Below are 23,642 nucleotides of genomic sequence, written 5' to 3'. Positions count from 1 at the left end.
AAGGGCCTTACTACACTGGAGACTGGACATAAGGGATGAGGTATATATAAGGGATGAGGCAAACTTGTACCCTTGGTCAGGTAGGGAAGGGCCTTGCTACACTGGAGACTGGACATAAGGGATGAGGTATATATAAGGGATGAGGCAAACTTGTACCCTTGGTCAGGTAGGGAAGGGCCTTGCTACACTGGAGACTGGACATAAGGGATGAGGTATATATAAGGGATGAGGCAAACTTGTACCCTTGGTCAGGTAGGGGAAGGGCCTTGCTACACTGGAGACTGGACATAAGGGATGAGGTATATATAAGGGATGAGGCAAACTTGTACCCTTGGTCAGGTAGGGAAGGGCCTTGCTACACTGGAGACTGGACATAAGGGATGAGGTATATATAAGGGATGAGGCAAACTTGTACCCTTGGTCAGGTAGGGAAGGGCCTTGCTACACTGGAGACTGGACATAAGGGATGAGGTATATATAAGGGATGAGGCAAACTTGTACCCTTGGTCAGGTAGGGGAGGGCCTTGCTACACTGGAGACTGGACATAAGGGATGAGGTATATATAAGGGATGAGGCAAACTTGTACCCTTGGTCAGGTAGGGAAGGGCCTTGCTACACTGGAGACTGGACATAAGGGATGAGGTATATATAAGGGATGAGGCAAACTTGTACCCTTGGTCAGGTAGGGGAGGGCCTTGCTACACTGGAGACTGGACATAAGGGATGAGGTATATATAAGGGATGAGGCAAACTTGTACCCTTGGTCAGGTAGGGAAGGGCCTTGCTACACTGGAGACTGGACATAAGGGATGAGGTATATATAAGGGATGAGGCAAACTTGTACCCTTGGTCAGGTAGGGGAGGGCCTTGCTACACTGGAGACTGGACATAAGGGATGAGGTATATATAAGGGATGAGGCAAACTTGTACCCTTGGTCAGGTAGGGAAGGGCCTTGCTACACTGGAGACTGGACATAAGGGATGAGGTATATATAAGGGATGAGGCAAACTTGTACCCTTGGTCAGGTAGGGGAGGGCCTTGCTACACTGGAGACTGGACATAAGGGATGAGGTATATATAAGGGATGAGGCAAACTTGTACCCTTGGTCAGGTAGGGGAAGGGCCTTGCTTCACTGGAGACTGGACATAAGGGATGAGGTATATATAAGGGATGAGGCAAACTTGTACCCTTGGTCAGGTAGGGGAAGGGCCTTGCTTCACTGGAGACTGGACATAAGGGATGAGGTATATATAAGGGATGAGGCAAACTTGTACCCTTGGTCAGGTAGGGGAAGGGCCTTGCTTCACTGGAGACTGGACATAAGGGATGAGGTATATATAAGGGATGAGGCAAACTTGTACCCTTGGTCAGGTAGGGGAAGGGCCTTGCTTCACTGGAGACTGGACATAAGGGATGAGGTATATATAAGGGATGAGGCAAACTTGTACCCTTGGTCAGGTAGGGGAAGGGCCTTGCTTCACTGGAGACTGGACATAAGGGATGAGGTATATATAAGGGATGAGGCAAACTTGTACCCTTGGTCAGGTAGGGGAAGGGCCTTGCTTCACTGGAGACTGGACATAAGGGATGAGGTATATATAAGGGATGAGGCAAACTTGTACCCTTGGTCAGGTAGGGGAAGGGCCTTGCTTCACTGGAGACTGGACATAAGGGATGAGGTATATATAAGGGATGAGGCAAACTTGTACCCTTGGTCAGGTAGGGGAAGGGCCTTGCTTCACTGGAGACTGGACATAAGGGATGAGGTATATATAAGGGATGAGGCAAACTTGTACCCTTGGTCAGGTAGGGGAAGGGCCTTGCTTCACTGGAGACTGGACATAAGGGATGAGGTATATATAAGGGATGAGGCAAACTTGTACCCTTGGTCAGGTAGGGGAAGGGCCTTGCTTCACTGGAGACTGGACATAAGGGATGAGGTATATATAAGGGATGAGGCAAACTTGTACCCTTGGTCAGGTAGGGGAAGGGCCTTGCTTCACTGGAGACTGGACATAAGGGATGAGGTATATATAAGGGATGAGGCAAACTTGTACCCTTGGTCAGGTAGGGAAGGGCCTTGCTTCACTGGAGACTGGACATAAGGGATGAGGTATAGATAAGGGTTGAGGCAAACTTGTACCCTTGGTCAGGTAGGGGAAGGGGCTTGCTACACTGGAGACTTGACATAAGGGATGAGGTATATATAAGGGATGAGGCAAACTTGTACCCTTGGTCATATATAAGGGATGAGGTAGACTTGTATCCTTGGTCAGGTAGGGTGAGGGCCTTGCTTCACTGGAGACTGTACATAAGGGATGAGGTATATTTAAGGGATGAGGCAAACTTGTACCCTTGGTCAGGTAGGGGAAGAGGTGACTTATGTTTGCTTGATCAGGTCAGGATATGCCCTGTCACTGGAGACATGATGTACAGAACTGAACATCTACACTACCAGCAGGTCAGCAGCCTCACTGTCAATCTACGAAATCTGGGCACCCCTAGATACATCACGATATCAACCAGGCTAATATTTGTCTCGTCTATCTAAATACTGACAAACCCTCATTGATTTTTGTGTGTAATTTTGTGTTTGAAGTCCAGGTTGACAGATCGAAGCATTATATGGAAGAAAATCTCAGACATACCGAAATCATTCACCAACATAACTACCAAAATGCTCTTAACATTTGACAGAAAAAGTCTGTAGATAGAATAGATACTTTTAAAGTTGAAAAAAGGGCTTTCAACAGTCCTATATAAATTCTATATTTGAGATTTTATAACAGATAATTGATCTTATGTAACGTTTTCAATTCTGATGACGATAAAAGTGTTCGTTTTGATGTAAACGTGTAATGCCTCCCCAAACAGTAGTATATGGTTAGATACCAGTACAGAGAGGATGCAATTGCACCACGTAAATCTGGCTCCGGCTCAGTTGTCAGCCAATACATCAGGCCCTGGACCTTCAACTGTTACTAAACAGATCACATACTGCACACCAAATGTAATTTCATCAGTGTTTCTTCAGCAATTCATGAGCTATTTAAAAACCTCTAAAATAAGAAGCTTGCAACACAATGCCAAAAGATTTAATATAAATTTCTCCCACACTACATGTATATAAGTGAATTCTCATTTTTGCCAGGAAGAAGATGAATCTGTCACATGATCTACTTACATCACACAACTCACTCATGTGCACCTTTATGTTTAAAATGTCACCACTTAACAATACAATAGCATCACCGAACATTATCACTTTATACTGCAACCATATCGCAATAATTCTGTCATCAATTTGTCACACATTTCATCCACTGCTAAAGATGTTGCAGTGCAATGGGTTCACTATCACATCAATGTTTGTTATGATAGGGAAGTGTGTGAAATTCTTGTGCCGAGTCTCAAAAATCTCATCCATTTTTCGTCTACATCATCCTGGAGTGATTTATTCAGCATACATGTATATGTATCCAATTGTGTAACAGTCACATAGACTGTGTGGTCTAATCTGATTATACCTAATGACCTCTAGCTTAGGGACTATCATATTCTAATCTATGAAATGCTTAAAAAGAAATTGACGGACTTAAAATTGTTTAGCAGCTTGTTGGCTAGCATTATGACACGTACAGAAGAACACCTTATAGAAATGAAAGGTCTCCTGCAAACTGTTATGGCAATGTTGCAAGAAATGTTAGCAGAAATGTAAAACAGAATCTGAAAAACATGACTCAGTTCAGAAATTTAAGTACCTCCATTAGAAACTGTTTACAACCAATCGTAAATATCAGATTATGTAGATTTTTCATAAAATGCTAATTTTCTGTCAGTGGTTGCAAAGCATTGGATTATATGTAGAATGTGGCTAAACAAGACATATTCTTGCAACTTTGTGAGGAAATTGCTGCTGTTTGCCACAATGAATTGCAACATCACAAGAATGTTTGTGGCTATCGCACCACTACTTGCGAACTTCTTACAATAAGTTCTTGCAAACAAAATAGTTAGCGGCACAATATTTAATTGTTGAACCAACTTCTTGTGAATCTTCTACATAACAATATACTTTTTAAGCCTACCACTGGTTTCACATGTTATTTTCTGCTACTATTATATATAACAATCTAGAAGCCTTGGTTTTGACACCATATAATATTTTTTACATACCATATTTGTCTTGGAAGTTTCATCACTAATAATAACATGCAATAGTAATTTGATCTTTGAATTCTGATTGTTACTTTGAATGGATGGTTCTGTAAATGGCATGCAACAACACATCAACTTGTTATGTACATTTATCCACCCCTACCCCACAAATCCCCACCCTCGGGGCCAGGAAATTATGCCAAAATAATTTTCAATCACTGGACACAATTAGGTTTGGGGAGTCAAGTAGAAACATTTACAGTTATGTTATAGTCATTACCCAAGCTATCCTCAACTCTCCACCCCCCTGATACTTTTTATACACCCGACCAAAATGTACCCCCTGGATACTTTTTATACCCTGACCAAAAAGTACCTCCCTATGAAAAATATTTTTTTCTCTTTTTTTTCCATCCAATTGAGTTCAGAACTTGAACAGGATATTACAGGAGAATATTTATCCACCCCTACCCCACCAATCCCCACCCCTGGGGCCAGGATATAAAAAGTATCCGGGGTACAATTTGGTATCGTGTATAAAAAGTATCCGGGGGATCAGGGTATAAAAGTATCCGGGGGATGGGGAGTTGAATATAGGTTGGGTAATGACTATAACATAACTGTAAATGTTTTAACATGATTCTCCAAATCTATTGTGTCCAGTGATTACAAATTATTTTGGCATAAATTCCTGGCCCCGGGGGTGGGGGTTGGTTGGGTAGGAGTGGATAAATATTCCCCTGTAATGTCCTGTTCAAGTCCTGAACTCAATGGGATAAAAAATACAGAAATCAAATATGAGATTTTTCATAGGGGGGTACTTTTTGGTCAGGGTATAAAAAGTATCCGGGGGGGTGGGGAGTTGAATATAGGTTGGGTAATGACTATAACATAACTGTAAATGTTTTTACATGATTCTCCAAATCTATTGTGTCCAGTGATTAAAAATTATTTCGGTATAAAATCCTGGCCCCGGGGGTGGGTCTACTGTTGCTTAGTGACATATATCACCAGTATACTGAAAGATGACACTATAAACCACCTAATGTAATGTTGGTAAAGTAACATTCTGCATGTATCTCATGGAACTCAATGTATGGACCATTCTGTCTCATGGAACTCCATATATGGACCATTCTGTTTCATGGAACTCCATATATGGACCATTCTGTCTCATGGAACTCCATGCATGGACCATTCTGTAATCAATCAGGGTTAACTAGAATGTCCTTCAACCAGATTTTTAGTCTGGTTGTAAGGATGAATAATGTTGACATACAGCATACCAGCTCTCCCCAGTTTTGGGTACAACTTTAGTTGGTGTTTTTATCTTAGGAACTATTTTTTCATTAACTCTAAGCTTGCCCTGCTGTTTATTAACACAAGTAAGCGTCCCTGGAAGGCTGGTCTGACCTGCACTTAACCTTGATTTAAGATGTGCCTTGGTGTCCTACTGAAATAAAGTAAGATGCTGTATATGCTGGTACCAGTAGATTCCAGCTTCTATTATGAAATCCATTATGAAATCCAGAATTTAAACACTAAAATGACCCAGACATGTATTGTCAATAGGTAGGTTTGGAAAATGTTAATTTCATTCAAAAGCAATTTTTCAAACTAAAGGACATGGACCTCAAACTGACCTAATAAAGTATGCCCTGACTGGTGGTTATTCTATTGGTCACAGGACAGACACTGAATCACTCGGAATCATGGAATTTACACAACACCCTATACCTACTTACACAGCTAACAGCCTATCAGAAGCCATCATTCTTACAGCTCTGAGAGGTTTGTTCCAACAGCCCTGAAAAACTAACATTCAAACCTAAGTGCAATAAACCATGACCTCACAGTCCAAACCAAAGTACACTAAACTCTTGAACCAACTGTGAAAAGAATAGAAATTTGTTTTTGTGAACAAAAACATATGTCTCCCCTTATTAGCCAATATACATATTTGGAAGAATAGAAAGGTCACATCAACATAAGGTGTGTAAATCCTAAACAATTAAACTTTTAAATTATTCTGGTTCATGTAAAATTGTTTTAACAAGTTTCGGCAGATTGTAATCTGGTTCCTCTATTGGCTTATTATTTTTATAAACTTAAACTACAATATTTGACCTTGAAATTGACCCAGTGACCTTCACCTTAAGTCAGTTGACTCCTTGTTAAATTCCGACCAACATTGCTCCAAAGTGTCATAAAATGTTCACTAGGGAAAAAATTCAAAATTTGACCTTGATCTTTGACCCAGTGACCTTGATCTTTGGTCAATTGACTCCTTGTTTAACTCTGACCAACATTGCTTCAATGTATCAAAACGAAATGTTCACCAGTCAAAAGATACAAAATGTAACCTTCACCTTTGACCCAGTGACCTTGACCTTTGGTCAACTGACTCCTTGTTTAATTCCTACCAACTTTGCTTCAAAGTGTCATAACAATATGTTCCCAAGTAAAAAGATACTGAATTTGACCTTAACCTTTGTCTCAGTGACATTGACCTTAAGTCAGTTCACTGTTTGTTAAAACTCCTTGTTAAATTCCAACCAACTTTGCTTCATAATGTCATAACAAAATGTTCATCAGTGAAAAGATACAAAATTTGACCTTGACCTTTGACCAAGTGACCTTGACCTTTGGTCAAATGACTCATTGTTTAATTCCAACCAACTTTGCATCAAAGTGTCATAACAAAATGTTCACTAGGGAAAAGATACAAAATTTGACCTTGACCTTTGACCCAGTGACCTTGATCTTTGGTCAATTGACTCCTTGTTTAACTCTGACCAACATTGCTTCAAAGTATCAAAATGAAATGTTCACCAGTCAATAGATACAAAATTTAACCTTCACCTTTGACCCAGTGACCTTGACCATTGGTCAACTGACTCCTTGTTTAATTCTGACCAACTTTGCTTCAAAGTGTCATAACAAAATGTTCCCCAGTGAAAAGATATTGAAATTGACCTGAACCTTTAACCCAGTGACCTTGACCAACTTTGCTTCATAATGTCATAACAAAATGTTCATCAGGGAAAATATACAAAATTTGACCTTGACCTTAGACCCAGTGACCTTTGGTCATTCGATACCTTGTTTGATTGTAACGGACGGACGGATGAATTAATATAGGGTGGGGCCCTAATAACATGGAAGTTATGCCGTGGACAAACTTCGCTAGTAAAATTAAACAAAGGGCCATAACTCTACATAAAGTATCACACGAGACCTAATTCCAATGCACTGCACACCTTCTGTGAGTGATGCAGGTATACTTCAAACTTGAATGCACTAAACCCTGACCTCACAATCGAACTCGAGTACACTAAACCTTGACCTCACAGTCTAACAAAAGTACACTAAACCCTGACTTCACAGTCTAACTTGAGTACACTAAACCCTGAACTCACAGTTTAACTTGAGTACACTAAACCCTGATCTTATTATAAGTTCAGACCTGAGTGAAACAAATTCCAAAACCTGAGTGCACTGAACTCTGACCCTAAAGTACACTTAATTCTGACCTCAAAATTCAAAGATTGGTTTCAGTACTGTGTATGCGAGTGTCAATGGTTTCCTCACCAGCTGTGGTTCACCATCAGGTATAAGAGAACCAATGGTTTCCTCTTAGCTATATTTCAGTAAGCGGGAATTGAGAATTAAAGCTTTCTTCACTAGCTATGGTTCATGCAGTACTGATAACTTTTTCAATTGATTTGGCACCACAGTGTCACGCCTTTCTAAGGCGGCTTCCACTCTTTGACAGTAAGCCCAGACTCTATAGGACTTGATGCGCTGCCTCTGATCTACCAGGCTCAGTGTCTACACACAGGGTATCTAATGCATAATTTGTTTTCAGTTTATAAGCCTTTGGTTATGAAATAAACACAGACAGCTCCTCAAATACATGCTAAACGCTATTACATCTATTTTGCATGGCACACAAAATTCCATCTCATCTCTAAGCTCTCTATGTGCAAAATATGATTTCTTTATCTGGACCAAGTACAAGTCATCTATTCAGAATCGACAAACAAATTTAAATGAAAATTTCAAACAATATAGAACATACAATCATTCTTACTGCCAAAGTCGAGGTGATAATTAGCTGTAGATTGTACGTCATCAGGTTGCACTCAGTCTAGGTGCTGCTAACACTGTCAGAAATAATGTAATACATACTGGTCCAAAACACAACTTTTTCAAATACATTTGAAATCAGTGCTATAATGCACATAGAAACAGAAAGAAATCTTGCAAGTCTGGGTACTTACAATGATATTATATAAAAAAAAGTCTTATATTACATATCCAGATAATTTACAGATTTCTCTGCACAGGTTTTACCTGACCTGCAGAATTTTTCTTCATCACAGTGAGATTGTTCTAGAGTACAAAGGGTTTTCGTCATTGAAAAGGTTTCAAGTTTCTGTAGTTTACAGAAACATCTCTAGGCTACAGATATTTCTTTTGATTAGAGATGCAGATAGATTACACAGGTGTCTGTATATCAACAAAATTTTACTAGAGGCTTGTCTATATTACACAATTCTTTCTGGAATAAACAGGCTTCCCTGAATTACACAAATATCTCTGGATTGCAAACGAGTCTCTAGATTAGAGATTTGTCCATATATCACAGGTTTCTTTAGAATAGAGATTTTCTATGTCACACAAGTTTCTCTAGATCAGAGATTTCTCAATGATACACAGGTTTAACAAAATTAGTTTTTTTTCCTTACTGCACAGGTTTCTGTAGATTAGATATTTCTCCATATTACAAGCTGTTCTAGATTAAAGATTTTTCCATATTACACAGGTTAAATTAAATTAAGTTTCTTTGGATTAGAAAAATTTCTTCAGATTATACAAGTTTCTCTATATAAGGAGACTTATCCAAATTACACAAGTTTCTCCAGATTTGAGATTTCTCCATATTACACAGGTTTAGCTAAATTAGAGATTTCTCCATATTACACAGGTTTCGCTAAATAAGAGATTTCTCCATATTACAAAAGTTTTTCTCGATAAGAGATTTCTCCATATCACACAAGTTTCTCTATGCGAGAGATTTCTCCATATCACACAAGTTTGTCTAGGTTAAATATTTTTTTCATATTACACAGGTTTCCCTGGAAGACAGAGTTTTCTTCCAGATTACACAGGTTTACACATTAATCATAAAAGCTACACCAAAAAATTTTGAGTGATAAGTTACTTACCAAAGTTACAGCATTCATGGGAAGTTTGCAGGGATCTCTCGGTCATGTGTGACTTAGCGCGGAATATACTGACAGATACAACTGTGGAACAACATACATCAGCAACAAATCACTGATAAGTCATTTCAAGCCTTCACATTATTCAAGATGATTCACTCCTTCATTTATGCATGTCTAACTGTGTATAGTCCAGGGAGACTAAACTTCCTACAAAAAATCTTTCAAAAAGAAGGATGGCTTTGTTTATATGTTTACATTGTATATATTTACAATCACCTTACGTTGATGATTCAAAATTCTGGGCAGCAGTCATTTCCCCTATGGTGTAAATAACCATCTCCCTGAGGATTACGATATAAGTGACTTTTACGAGAAGCCGCCTCATGCAAATTAAATCTATAGGCCACTAGGATGGATTCTATTGAACCAATGGTGCTAAGAGGGACTGCAAAGTCTGCTAAAGCCCTTAGTCAACCGGGTTGGATTACATTTAACAATGTTTCCTAGTAGATAGGGACAACCAATATTTAATTGTCATTACAATGGTCCTAGTCCATTGAGGTGGGTCACACTAGGAGAAAGGAATATGGGGGAAGGGGGTTGGGTCATGGTACACTGAGGTGGGTTGCATTAACCAATCAGGGATGGGGGTCATGGTTCACTGGGCTGGGTCCCATTAACCAATCACTGTAACCTCATGAGAAAGGGGAATAGGGGAGAGGTTTGGGGTCATGGTCCACTGGGGTGGGTCACATTAACTAATCGCCCTACCCTTATGAGAAAGGGGGAGGGTGGCAGGGAGGGGGGGTCATGGCCCACTTTGGGGGTTCACATTTAGCAACTGTCCTAACTTATTAGAAAGAGGGGATAGGAATGAGGGTGAAGGAAAGAGCAAAACATATAAGGGGGCTTATCACACTAATCAATGGTCAAAGTATATATAGGGGTATCGAGTGGGGTAGCTGGGGAAGCCTTAGCTCGTTGTCACTAATTTGTTTTCTTCTTTAAACTTTTGTAAGATGTAACAGCCCTAACTTAAGTGCTTTAATCACCATGTAAATTATACACTAAGGTTATACGACTGAAAACTACCTTTGATGAGGCTAGGATATACCATTTGATGAGGCTAGGATATACCATTTGAAGCATAAGCAGTGTAGTTATAATTTACCATGAAGTGCAATGAGGATGTAACTTTCTAAGTAAAGCAGCAAGATGATAATACAAACGACAATTACACTTTTTATTTAGGATAGACGCATATAAGTAGTTTTTCTTTCAACAGTTATTTCGTAGAAATTCGAAGAGAGCCACGACTAAAACAATGATAAAATTCCAGCAGCCTTAAAAACCAACTTTCTACTCTGGCATTTCACCGTCTAAAAGGAATGGCCCACCTGGTATCCTTGCTTCAACCACAAGTAGATATGGACCCGCTTGGTGCTCAACTTTCAAAAGATTATGGCCCATTGGATGCTCTGACCATATCATCTAAAATCTTAGATAATATCTAGCTATAGATACCCCTGACCTTAGGTTTTTTATTTCCTGAAGCATTGAGACCCTTTTGGACCCTGCAGATGCCCCATGCCCTGACCATGAACTATATCATTATGAATTTTGAATAATATTAAGCTATTAATCTACTTGGTACCCTTGACCTTTTTAGCATAAAGACCCCTTTGGTCATGCTGACTTTGTATCATTAGAAATGAGGCACCCTCCTGATACTCCAACCCTGAACAGTCAAAAGTGCCCCACCTTGAATGGTAAGAAGAAAGGAACCCACCCTATACCCCAACCTTTAATAGTTTAGGTGCTTAACCATACAGATAGATCCTGACCTTGAAACCAATTGGATAACCCAACCTTGAACTGTCAGAGGTTATAAGAACCCTGCATATACTCCAACCTTGAACCATCCAAAACTAGGAACCCACCAGATACTCTGACCATTGAACAGTCAGAGACTAGGGACCCACCAGATACTCTGACCATTTAACAGTCAGAGACTAGGGACCCACCAGATACTCTGACCATTGAACAGTCAGAGACTAGGAACCCACCAGATACTCTGACCATTGAACAGTCAGAGACTAGGAACCCACCAGATACTCTGACCGTTGAACAGTCAGAGACTAGGAACCCACCAGATACTCTGACCATTGAACAGTCAGAGACTAGGAACCCACCAGATACTCTGACCATTGAACAGTCAGAGACTAGGAACCCACCAGATACTCTGACCATTGAACAGTCAGAGACTAGGAACCCACCAGATACTCTGACCATTGAACAGTCAGAGACTAGGAACCCACCAGATACTCTGACCATTGAACAGTCAGAGACTAGGAACCCACCAGATACTCTGACCATTGAACAGTCAGAGACTAGGAACCCACCAGATACTCTGACCATTGAACAGTCAGAGACTAGGAACCCACCAGATACTCTGACCATTGAACAGTCAGAGACTAGGAACCCACCAGATACTCTGACCATTGAACAGTCAGAGACTAGGAACCCACCAGATACTCTGACCATTGAACAGTCAGAGACTAGGAACCCACCAGATACTCTGACCATTGAACAGTCAGAGACTAGGAACCCACCAGATACTCTGACCATTGAACAGTCAGAGACTAGGAACCCACCAGATACTCTGACCATTGAACAGTCAGAGACTAGGAACCCACCAGATACTCTGACCATTGAACAGTCAGAGACTAGGAACCCACCAGATACTCTGACCATTGAACAGTCAGAGACTAGGAACCCACCAGATACTCTGACCATTGAACAGTCAGAGACTAGGAACCCACCAGATACTCTGACCATTGAACAGTCAGAGACTAGGAACCCACCAGATACTCTGACCATTGAACAGTCAGAGACTAGGAACCCACCAGATACTCTGACCATTGAACAGTCAGAGACTAGGAACCCACCAGATACTCTGACCATTGAACAGTCAGAGACTAGGAACCCACCAGATACTCTGACCATTGAACAGTCAGAGACTAGGAACCCACCAGATACTCTGACCATTGAACAGTCAGAGACTAGGAACCCACCAGATACTCTGACCATTGAACAGTCAGAGACTAGGAACCCACCAGATACTCTGACCATTGAACAGTCAGAGACTAGGAACCCACCAGATACTCTGACCATTGAACAGTCAGAGACTAGGAACCCACCAGATAATCTGACCATTGAACAGTCAGAGACTAGGAACCCACCAGATACTCTGACCATTGAACAGTCAGAGACTAGGGATGCACTGCCTAGTGCATACCATGATGTTGAATCATCAAAATCTAGGAATCCACCAGTATGTACACCAATCTTGTATTCCAATATTCCAACCCTGAATTGTTAAAAGCTAGGAACATGCCCCATAGCCCGACCTTGAATCATCATAGGCTAGGTGGTCACCTGCAACTGACTTTTCTGACATCTGTGCAAAGGAATTCCCATCTGAGCTTGATGAATACTGCCTTATTTGTAGCAGCCTCCAGGATGTGTCATGCTGTCGGTATTAATTTCATATGGACAATTCTGCAATTTTCTCCTGTAAGGAATATATTAGTTATAAAACATGAATGAAGTGTCTGTGATTCACGTTCCGTTAGTGATCCGGTCATGCTCACCAAACCTTTCCCGATACATTGACTTATCGATGGAACAAAATGTGTTAATTCATTAAGTGTTTTTTAATGTCAAATTTCATGAATGGAACGTTACCTTATACCCCACCATTAAATGAAAATGTAGATGCTGCTCAACCTTAAGCTTAACACCATTGTCCTACAGCCTAGACAGGGCCCTTCCTGCTCCATCAGCTCCAATGTTATATATAATGATACATAGTCACTGGGATACGGGGGCGTTTACACAGTTTCTATGGTAATGCTACATTTAAACTGATACAACTGTTAAGATCTGTTAAGTTCTCAAAAAGGAAGTCAAACTGTCACAACTGCTAATAACCAGTAAGTTCTCAAACAAAAGTACCTGGCCCTGAATAAAGCATGTTAACAAAAGTAATATAGTGAATATATGCTTCAGATAGGCAATGCTGTAATAAAGAAGCACTTGAATAGGATATGTTTAATTACTGACATGGAAATAACGTGAATAGTACACTGGACCATCATTGGTATAGAAGCATCTGAGGTTCAAACCCTAGGCCCGTATTCATGAAAACATTCTCAGGCTCAAGCATCGATTCTTTGCTCCAACTGTCTTTCTTGTAACTTCCTCAAATCATGTCATATGATCCAAAAGTCAAATGCAAACATTACAAACTGTAATTGGCTTAAAGTCAATTATTTTCCCAAATCATTCATAAAATAAGATATTTTTGATTAATTTATAACCAGAATAAGAAATTAGGCTTGAGCATGAGAACGGTTTCAGGAATATAAGCCCCAGTTTTGTTCATAATTGAGGAAAAATCAAAAGATCAACGACTAGAACCCTAGTAGTCCAACACTGAGGTTTAGTTAAGTAATATGTTACAATCAAATAATTATAACATACAACCATGCACATAAAACACAAATGACATATATCTGTCTTATTGGAGGAGCATCACCGGTTCAACTAGAATTGTTGCCAGAATGGAACATAGGTCACTGTAGTAACATACTTCTCATACTCTACATTCCACCATCACATGATGTACTTGAATACCAAATCATGTTACTCCAGATAAAATAGTATGGAAGTTATGCCCTAGAAACCTGTTGCAAAGGGTTGAGCTTAAAGGTCAAAGCAAAGGTCACAGTGACCTACTTCTAGTACTCTGCACTTATATAGCCATCCAAAGATGTTCCTGAATACTCGTTACTCTAGGTGAAAAGTATGGAAGATATGTCCTGGATGAAATTTTTCCAAGGTTGAGGTAAAAGGAGAAACCATAAGTCACAGTGATATACTTTTTGTACTTGACACTCTGCCATTCATAGACGTACCAAATCGTACCAAATCTATTTACTCACGGTCAAATGGTATAGAAGATATGCCCCAGACATACTCTTATTGAAGTTTGAGGTCAAAGGTCAAAGCATAGGTCACAGTGACCTACTTTTTGTACATGTTTTCGACACTCTGCAATCCCAAGATGTATTTGCATACCAAATCGGTTGCTTCAGGTGAAAAAGTATAGGAGATATGCCCCAGAAAATTTTGGTTAATGTTTATATAATTTTGTAATAAAAGCTTGATAAAAATAGTAATTGCAGAACATGTTGATAACATTATTGAAGTTGATGAAATTCCCCTAAAAACTGTAGGAGGAGTTGTCTGGATGGACAGACAAACAGACAACCTATTCCAGTATAGCCCCCCCCTACCTTTGTTGGAAGGGGGTGGGGTATTATGACCTGAACACAGCTGATATACTTGTATTAGTAGCTAGATATCAAGTCACATGGAGACACCTAGGGGAGAACCCAATTCTGTTTTGTTAATTGTCACCTTTGATCACTCTACATGTAGGGGCAAGACAATTGCTTGGTCAGCAAGGGCACATTGGATCCATACTTAACACTGATCAGCTTTTCCTGAGACGTTCTGGCATTTTACAGTTATAGGCTAATGTTTCCCAACAGAAATCTTGAGGAAATGTTACTGATAATGAAATTAAACAAAAAAATCAGCAAGTACCCACAATGGGACTCAGTGCCTGCATATCTGGCAGAGCAACACCTTCAAAATCTAATTAAAACAGCATATAGCTGGTACTACATAATACATACAGGAAGGAAGGTCTGTAACCGTATGTGTCCAAGGTTAATAGAAATGATAATGGAATTACCAGAATTTGGGTACCACTAATGCATCAAAAGACGCTACCATTGCTACAGTAGTTTATATGTGCTGGATTTCCTTACATTTACCAAAAACTACAACACAATTTTATAGAATTCAATGTCTGGATTGTCTGTGTCACCTAAAGTGAAAATATTGCTACAGTAGTTTATATGTGCTGGATTTCCTTACATTTACCAAAAACTACGACACAATCCTATAGAATTCAATGTCTGGATTGTCTGTATCACCTAAAGTGAAAATATTGCTAGGGGAGTATAATTCAGAGAATTATATATAAAATTATATAACTATAACCTTCAAAAAGGATAAAAAATAAAAATAAGAAAAACAATTTTCAACGATAAAAATCATTTAATTTACAATGTGTGTTTTTGTTTATTGACAGGTGGTTTCATAGAGAATCTGTTTTAAAATAACTAAGTCCTTCTTTCACATTCCTTTAAGTAACAGTGACTTCTATCGAGTACAGCACCCTTACCAATCAGAAACTGAAGATTGGTAGGGGTTGTAGACAATCATTTTGTAGAAGGCGTGGCCATAGCAAGGTGATGGCATTTCTCTGTCGTGCTTTCTTTGGTTATTCAGAATGAACAGTATAAATTATTGGAAACCATCATGCATAATAACAAAACTTACATTAACAGCATGTAAAAGGAATGTTTGAGACACTGCATAGTTAATTCTTGTGCTACTGTTTACAATATCAACACACCAAACCAAACTGTAAAATGTACATGTACTTAATATATTTATCAAGCTGATTGATTACTTACTTCTGTAAACTAACAGACTGATCAGCAGTGTACACCAACACTGTAATTATATGTGAAGTGTAAAACCAGCACCTGCATCCAGCGCGGCACATGCGCCCATGACAAACAACTAAACAGCTAGTGCATTATTTCCCGCAAGCTTCTTAAATTCAATACATGTATACACTTGACAAATGAGGGAACGCACCAGAAGCCTACTCGACAAACGAGACAATGCCACCAGAAACCTAAAGGTCTTAACCTTGACTCATGCGGTGCCATGCATGTCAATATATTTTCTAACCGCCAATATGTTGTGCACCGACATGTCACTCGCCAACCCTGTAAGATTGAGTTGCACACCAGTTAAGACTTTCAGCAAACTGTTCAATATGTATCTGTTCTAACTTTGTCTTCTTCTGTACATGACTATATAGCCAGCTGACAGACTTAAAACTGGCTCCATGTTCATTTCATCCTTTCTCACCTTTAGGTATCCCAATCGCTGAGCATTTGAAGGTTTACTTAAGTTCAAGATAAAACTTCTTAATCTTCAAAATGATTGAATTGGTAGCATAAGGAAAACGAATGGTAACACTGACATTGCCCTACATGGAAGTACTTAAAACTACAACAACAGTATTTTGAACCGTTTATTTGCAGTTAAGTTTCAAATATTTTTTGTCAGCCCTAAATATTACAACTTGTTGTGAGGAAACATGTTCCCTCGTTATCAATCATGGGAAGCAATGAACTGTGTTTCGTTACCACAAGGGCATCCTTACCAAAGGGGCAATAAATATTTCATTCTACCAAAATAAAACAATTACACAACTGTAAAGATGATCAGGGTGGCGCCCGAATGTTGTTGTCTGCCTTGGTGACTTGGGAGTTAGATGTGGTGGTTCTTGCCCATTTGTTTGGAGAGGCTGCGATTATTTTATCAGGGAAACATGATCACGTTACTTAAGTGCATGATCTATGAGAAGTACCACAATGATTTATTTCCTCGTCATGTGATCAATATAATCCAATAAGACACTGTTATATTGATGAGGTATAACAGAATGTCTAATGAGAACTTTCTAGGAATGTGGTCTTTTTGTAAATTTGAAAGTAAATTAATTTGTTTTCAAACTATATTGTTTAGAATGCATGCATGGATGCTCTTATTCCCAATGCCGCCAATGTCAGACTTAGGCTGACCTTATGCAGCCATGCAAAGGTAAAGACTTGACAATGCATGAAAACAAAACCCTATTACCATGACATCAGAATCCTGATCTGACCTCAAGTGATATTTTTAGTGTAATGTGATAACGAGTTTCCAGACGACCAGTCAAAATTTTCCGTCACAGCCTATTTACACCCGTGGACCCCAGTATGGAGGATTCTACATGTATATCAAACTAAGGATAAAGCATCAATTAACTGGATTTTTATTATAATTTCCATAAATGAATATTCTAGTAACGACAATAGAGTATTTGCACTGTCAGTATACAATTTCCAATAAATATTAAATTTGTGACAACTGCCAGACTAGCAAACTCAGTTCTGCCCCATATAACAAACACAAAACATACTAGTATCAAGATAAATTATGTGTTATTTTTTTTACTCTTATAAGCGTGCTCACTTTTACTCAGCTAGCCAATAAATCAATAGTCGATACAATTGTATAGCTGTGTGATAGAATACTACACTGTTTACTCAACCAAAACAAACGAGTATGAGCAGAGATCAATCTGACACGATCGTATCTCGCCGGGCATCTTCCTTGCCTGTCACCGATGACAACGATAATACGCACCATCCAAACAGATCAATAGCTGGGAAATTGACAATGCCACGATTGATGACGGTTGTGACCGCCACAGTGTAATAATTGTTTAATGACGAGATCGACGAGTTGTTTATTGAAAAGGGTTGGTCCTCTACGGTATAATCCTCTTATCCTGTCTCCATGGAGTCTGAAGCCCTACAGGGACAAAGTACAAACTTGGGGACGAGTTTACAGTCTGTCCTCCTAAATATTCATCCTCCTGAGCTTCATTACCTAACTAGCTGTACATAAAGGACAAACTATCTATGGAAAATTAAATATTCATTATCAATAAAAAAAATTATTGAAAGTACCAGATAATTGAAATATTTATTCACATATTTGTTACAATGCTATTTATCACTATATATCAATTAGGCATTGTAAAGAATACAAGTCCCTTAAGGTCAAAGGAGTGTATTGATAAACGGAAATAGGAAGTACATCCCTAGTTGAAAATCCAATGTAGGGAGACAGTATCACAATTTCCGCATATTCTAATGTTTAATATAAAACTGATGAATATTGTATGTTTATTATTGAGAGAACAGTTTGTTCTCTCAATATTTAAGTATTTCAAAGCAATCCAGGCATTAATTCAGGGGTTTTTGTATCAATGAGTCACATGTGTCCATTTTTCTGTACTTCAGGAAACCGGCTACCTATTTCTCTATCTGAAGCGCCTCGCCCAATACAGGTTATCTCATGGACACCATATATTTCTGTATACCCCCTGCAAGTGACTATGTAACGATTTTATCCCGCCGATGACGATTTATTTATTTCATCAGAAAATAAGGATAGATCCGTCCTAATTCTCTTGATTTCATCATAGTTTCTTGAAGCAAACCTCGCCGCCATGTTTGTTTACGTCATCTGCTGTCGGTGTGGCGTCACGAAAACATAGCGTCATGATAGTGAGGCTCCACAGAGGGGTAATACGGAAAATATACCCCCTGCAGGTAGCATAATATGGGTTTGTATGAGGTGCGCGCCAGCCAATGAAATTGCTACAGTTTTGTCAGAGGCAGGATAATAGCATGAATAGGGTCTTAATGTGGGAGGAAATTGGAGTACCCCAGGAAAACCATGTTGTCAGGCAGGTGACTCCATAACATTGATGAAAGGTGAGACTGCACTATCTACGGTGCCACCCATACATAAATTATACATGTACCTTGCATTTTTGTCGACAATACCTAGCTACTCATTGTCTAACAATTAATGTCATTATCACTGTATGATTCTATATCTACATATTACTGACATTTCAATTTTGTATGAAAGTATTTTTAAAAAGTTGCTAGAATTAAGTATATATAACAACAAAGGTTTCCTTTAAATAGCAGTCAGTGACCTCATCCTTGAAGACCTTGACACACTAAAACACAAATGCATACAAAGTATTTTCGTGCATCACCATTGCAGGAAGTTAGATTAAAATCTATTAGGAGATGGAGTAACTGAGTGTGACAACAAAACATACCTACCAGAAAGTTACAGCTTTATACATGACCTTGACCTTGACCTTTGATTTCAACTGATTTTGTCCTGTTGCTATGCTCATGCAATAATCATATCCTGTGCAAGTAAGATTGGATACACAGTCTTTGCACTAGCCCCCAAGTCTATTGCAAGTATTCATAAAAAATAACGATGATCCAAGATGGAAATGACAGTTAAGACGAAGGACAGAATTTTAGGACTACAACAAAGGCTATTTTCTTTTCAAATTACTACCACCAAGCTCTTAAACAAGTGTGTGGTTTTTTAAATCATGTATTATAACAAACACATATTGGGAAGTGTTTGCTATCTGAATTATATAACAGTTTTCACACTTCTTGATTATTATGATATAAAGTTTTGGCTTGAACAGATAGAGGGACATCTATAATAAGTTGATAAACAATACACATAAACCTTTGTCCTCTTTGACCTATAATCCAGACACTTTTGTACATCATGTATTAACTATCATCTCTAATGGTAATTGATGGAGCTCCCTCTCAGTTAAAGTCTGATAAAAGGGGGACAACCCTTCTAATTACAACAAATAAAAGTTAAATCAATCCTGATCAAATTTTTAGAAATTAATTACACCACAGATTTTAGATCATTAGTTTGACAGTGAGCTGCCATGAGATGTGTTGCTTATCTGATATGCGTTTTCCAGTTTTACAGGAAGAGTAACGTCCAAAACTGATTGGTTGTGAAGGGATAATGGACATGGTCTATCATCAATATTCTGTTCAAGTTGGTTGTCTTGGTTCCAATTCTGGAAGTTGCATTTTGCCAGTTTGGTTTAAAACTGAGCAAAAAATGTCAGGATGTAATCGCAGACAAGGATCACATCACATAGTCGAGTAGAAAACAAAACACAGTGTATCAAGATTAAATCAATTCTTCAAAAACCATTGTGAAGAAGATGAGTTTCTTTTTCAGTTATAAACCAATTATATTTGATGGTGACTGTACATGTATTGGTATTGAGTTTTATCTGTGAATATTTCCATGTGTATCCTGCACAGCTGAAGTGTAGTTTATGTTTTGATTGAGGTTTAACGTCTTCGATACAGCCAGGGTCATATGAAGATGCTGACGTGTATTTGCCTGAAGTACGACAAAGATCACTTGAACATACACATCCTTATTTTCCCTTGGCAGTTAAAATGAAGATAAACCACTTTGGTTGATATAGGACTCATACAGGCTAACGTGAACGTTAACATGTACTTGTAAAGGGTTAACGGGGCGACAACACCTGTACTGGGTCTAAGTGTAACATACCATGCTAGATCTGTTTAGTCCTGGCAGCAGACTACTATCCATACTAATCCAATTGGTCAGGTATCTGTAAACTTTTCTGTGTGTGACTAACATTCTCAGCCACCATGAATCACCGTAGCAACTGACAGTATAACCTTGACCAAACAGGAACTGATGATGCATGACAAACACATCATGCAACAACAACAACAAAAGTACAAAATAAAAAAAAAAATGTCATGATATATAAATATCAGAGAGCATGTTCAAGCTAAACTCTGCTGGCATAGTTCCAGGGATGATAGAAAAGAAAGTTCTGTGACAAAAAACAACAACTTTGCATGTCTGCATCTTTCCTCCATAAGCAGCTAAATCATATAATAATTGTATTATATCCATTCTACTGACACATCCTATGCTGAACACTTTACTCTCTCGCTCACGGGAATGGGAACATATTAACATTTTAAAATGCATCAAATAATGCACGGAGCTTGTATAAAAAATCTGGGGCTACGCCCCACACATCCCATACGGCATCCTAGCAAATATTGTGGGTTTCCGTTATCTGATATTTTTACTATATATTCTTTATTAAAACAATATTTGTTGGCATTGCTAAGTTCGTCTACTTTGTATCTTGACCCTAAAGTGTGTTTTTTTATTTTACCACCTCCGCAAAACCCCAAGTTGCAACTTGCAACGCTCGGCGGAAATATACTAGCATAAGTTGCATAATTATATTATTGACCGCTCGTTATAGATGATCTGAAAATTAATACTTTTTATTGTAACCTTCCTAACCGCCCGGGCGATATTAATCATATCATTAAACAAGAACGATAAAGGTTTTTTTCGGCTGACAATATTATGTATAATCGACTAAACATATCCATTCAATTATTTTGGTATTATATATATTGTTGGAACTGTTTAACTATCTTGTATGTACAACATAATATCTCATTGTGGTACTTATAGCTTACCATCGTGTACGTACAAGAAAGTATCTTCACACAGCATACTATTGTGTACGTAGTAATAAGTTGTACGTACCAGAATGAGATGATATGCTGTACTTACAAGTATGATAATTTTAAATTAAATTTAAAGGTGACGCGTATGTGCCTCCTAAGTTGTACCATTTTAACCAGATAGCTTAGCAAATGTACCACTGTTGGTAATATGCACGCCCTTACATGAGTTAATCAGCGTGGACATTTCAGATATATCATTGTCTACACTAGTGAATTAGTCAACAATTATAAAACGCGAGACTATATAGCTAGTGGCCTTGGGTGTCGCACTGATTTGAACTTATCCGTTTGTTTAGCAACTTAGTGATGCCATGAGTAACTCATTAATTAAACAGCAATGATGTTATGGTGTTATTTCTTCTTTTGTACGACAAACTATTACATGAAGTACTGTACTGTAGATACAATGTCTGAAAACTAGATATTGTGCGTCCCTACATTTATTTTTGACGGCGGACCTCTTGTATCCCCCTTGTGGGCGGGACGCCAAATTAGGTAATAATGAACAAGCCCCCTGTGGATTCATACAATTGTCATCACCAGGTTGCCCCAATAATAATTCCATCTGACTTCTAAAACATGCTGTTGATAGAGAATTTGAACCGAAACTTTAATTTTCTTTCCAGTACACAAAAATAGTCTTTGGGCCATACTTAAAATATGTTTTTTTCTTCTTGTTAATTAAACACAAAAACAATCCTCAGAACACGTGAAATCGCTTCTGAGACGTTCTAGAAAACACAATTTTTTGGGGGGAAATCCTTCGGCAGCACGAAGTTGACTATTGAGAAAAATTTCTCGGCCCCCCCTTTTAGGAAATCCTGGATCCGCCCCTGCTTGCTGAAGGACCATGTCAGAACCATTCATAGCAATGTAAGACAAAGTCTTTATGGTTACTTTCCAGAATATGTGTCAGCCAAACAAAGACAGAAGCTACTATCTTTGAATTCTTTAAAGTGGACTTCTATTTTTTTTTATTTCTATTTCACTACCAAATCAGAGGCAAAAGTGGAAGTCACTTCAATAATATCAATAATCAAATACTACTAGTCTAAGGTAGGATTTAACAAGGACTTGAATATAAATCAACGTCACTTCTGTTTGCAAACATTTTAGCTCCCCATACTATCATTAAGCTATAGGCCAAATATCAAGACTCTAGACCTTTTGGTTTGATCTACAGAAAAAACTGTTTAATCACTTTAGCAAATTTGACCTCAGTGGCCTTGAATACAAATCAATGTCATTCATTTCTCATAGAAATTTGTAGTATTCCATGTTGGCAAGTTAATGGTCAAAGCCTTGACCTAGGTCCTACTGTTCTTCAGAAGAACTTTTTTGAAATAGTCCCCCTGTGACTTTGAATAGCAGAAGCAAAAGCCATAGTCTGTGATTTTGGAATATGGTATAAAGAAATAACACACAAGCAATCTGTGCACAAAGTACCATATAACACAAAGTATGAACAAGTTTCAAAGATTATTATTACTTTATACACATATATATGTTTCACCCTATCAAAAGTAATGAATGGTAGCCATCTTGAATTTCGGTATCTGCCCATACAACATACTTTTTTTTATAATATTGCCTCATTCTAATTTTAGTAAACCTGACCTTAACCTTGACAAGCATCTTCAAAATCTAACGGTTCCAATATATCTGCATAGTTATTGGTCAGTTGTTTATGTCTAGAACCAATCAAATCTGTGAGACTTTGATTTTGTCATGATATGTTCCAAAGGTGAAGAGAAGATTAAGTATGTGGAGAATAAAACATTGGATTCCCATACAGGATAAAATAATAAGCACAACTACTGTGTGTAGTAATTATCTCTGACAAATTTCGCAAAACTCAAATGAAAACTGTTAGAGAAATTATTCTAACAAATTTGGCTAATAATTTTGTACACGGTGCATAAATCCATTAAAAATGGCCAGATAAAAAATGGTAAGTGTAGTTGCACAACCTCAGAGTGAAGCAAGGGCGGATCTAGGCCCGGCGCGCCGGGCGCGCGCCCCCCCC

General features: G+C 38.6%; 2 protein-coding genes across 6 annotated transcripts in view; one reads left to right on the top strand and one right to left on the bottom strand.

Moving 5' to 3' along the window:
• Positions 1 to 23,642, bottom strand: part of LOC110453006 — a 104,256-nt gene that overhangs the window by 62,812 nt on the left and 17,802 nt on the right. The window contains exon 1 of one of the 5 annotated variants that reach the window (XM_021501806.1): positions 9,393 to 9,478. The exons of the other annotated variants lie outside the window; for them this stretch is intronic. The gene's annotated coding sequence lies outside the window, so the exon portion shown is untranslated. Of the gene's footprint in view, positions 1 to 9,392; positions 9,479 to 23,642 lie in introns of those variants that run through there. 5 annotated transcript variants of the gene reach the window in all.
• Positions 10,565 to 12,774, top strand: LOC110452995 (putative uncharacterized protein ENSP00000383309). The gene is made up of 2 exons (XM_021501784.1): positions 10,565 to 10,582; positions 11,398 to 12,774. Exons 1-2 carry the CDS (start codon positions 10,565 to 10,567, stop codon positions 12,772 to 12,774), a joined length of 1,395 nt encoding a protein of 464 aa, XP_021357459.1.

Source organism: Mizuhopecten yessoensis, unplaced genomic scaffold (assembly GCF_002113885.1).
Source record: "Mizuhopecten yessoensis strain PY_sf001 unplaced genomic scaffold, ASM211388v2 scaffold7055, whole genome shotgun sequence".
NCBI lineage: Eukaryota > Metazoa > Mollusca > Bivalvia > Pectinida > Pectinidae > Mizuhopecten > Mizuhopecten yessoensis.
Note: the sequence above shows the minus strand (reverse complement) of the source record. Positions and strands in the feature narration are given on the sequence as shown.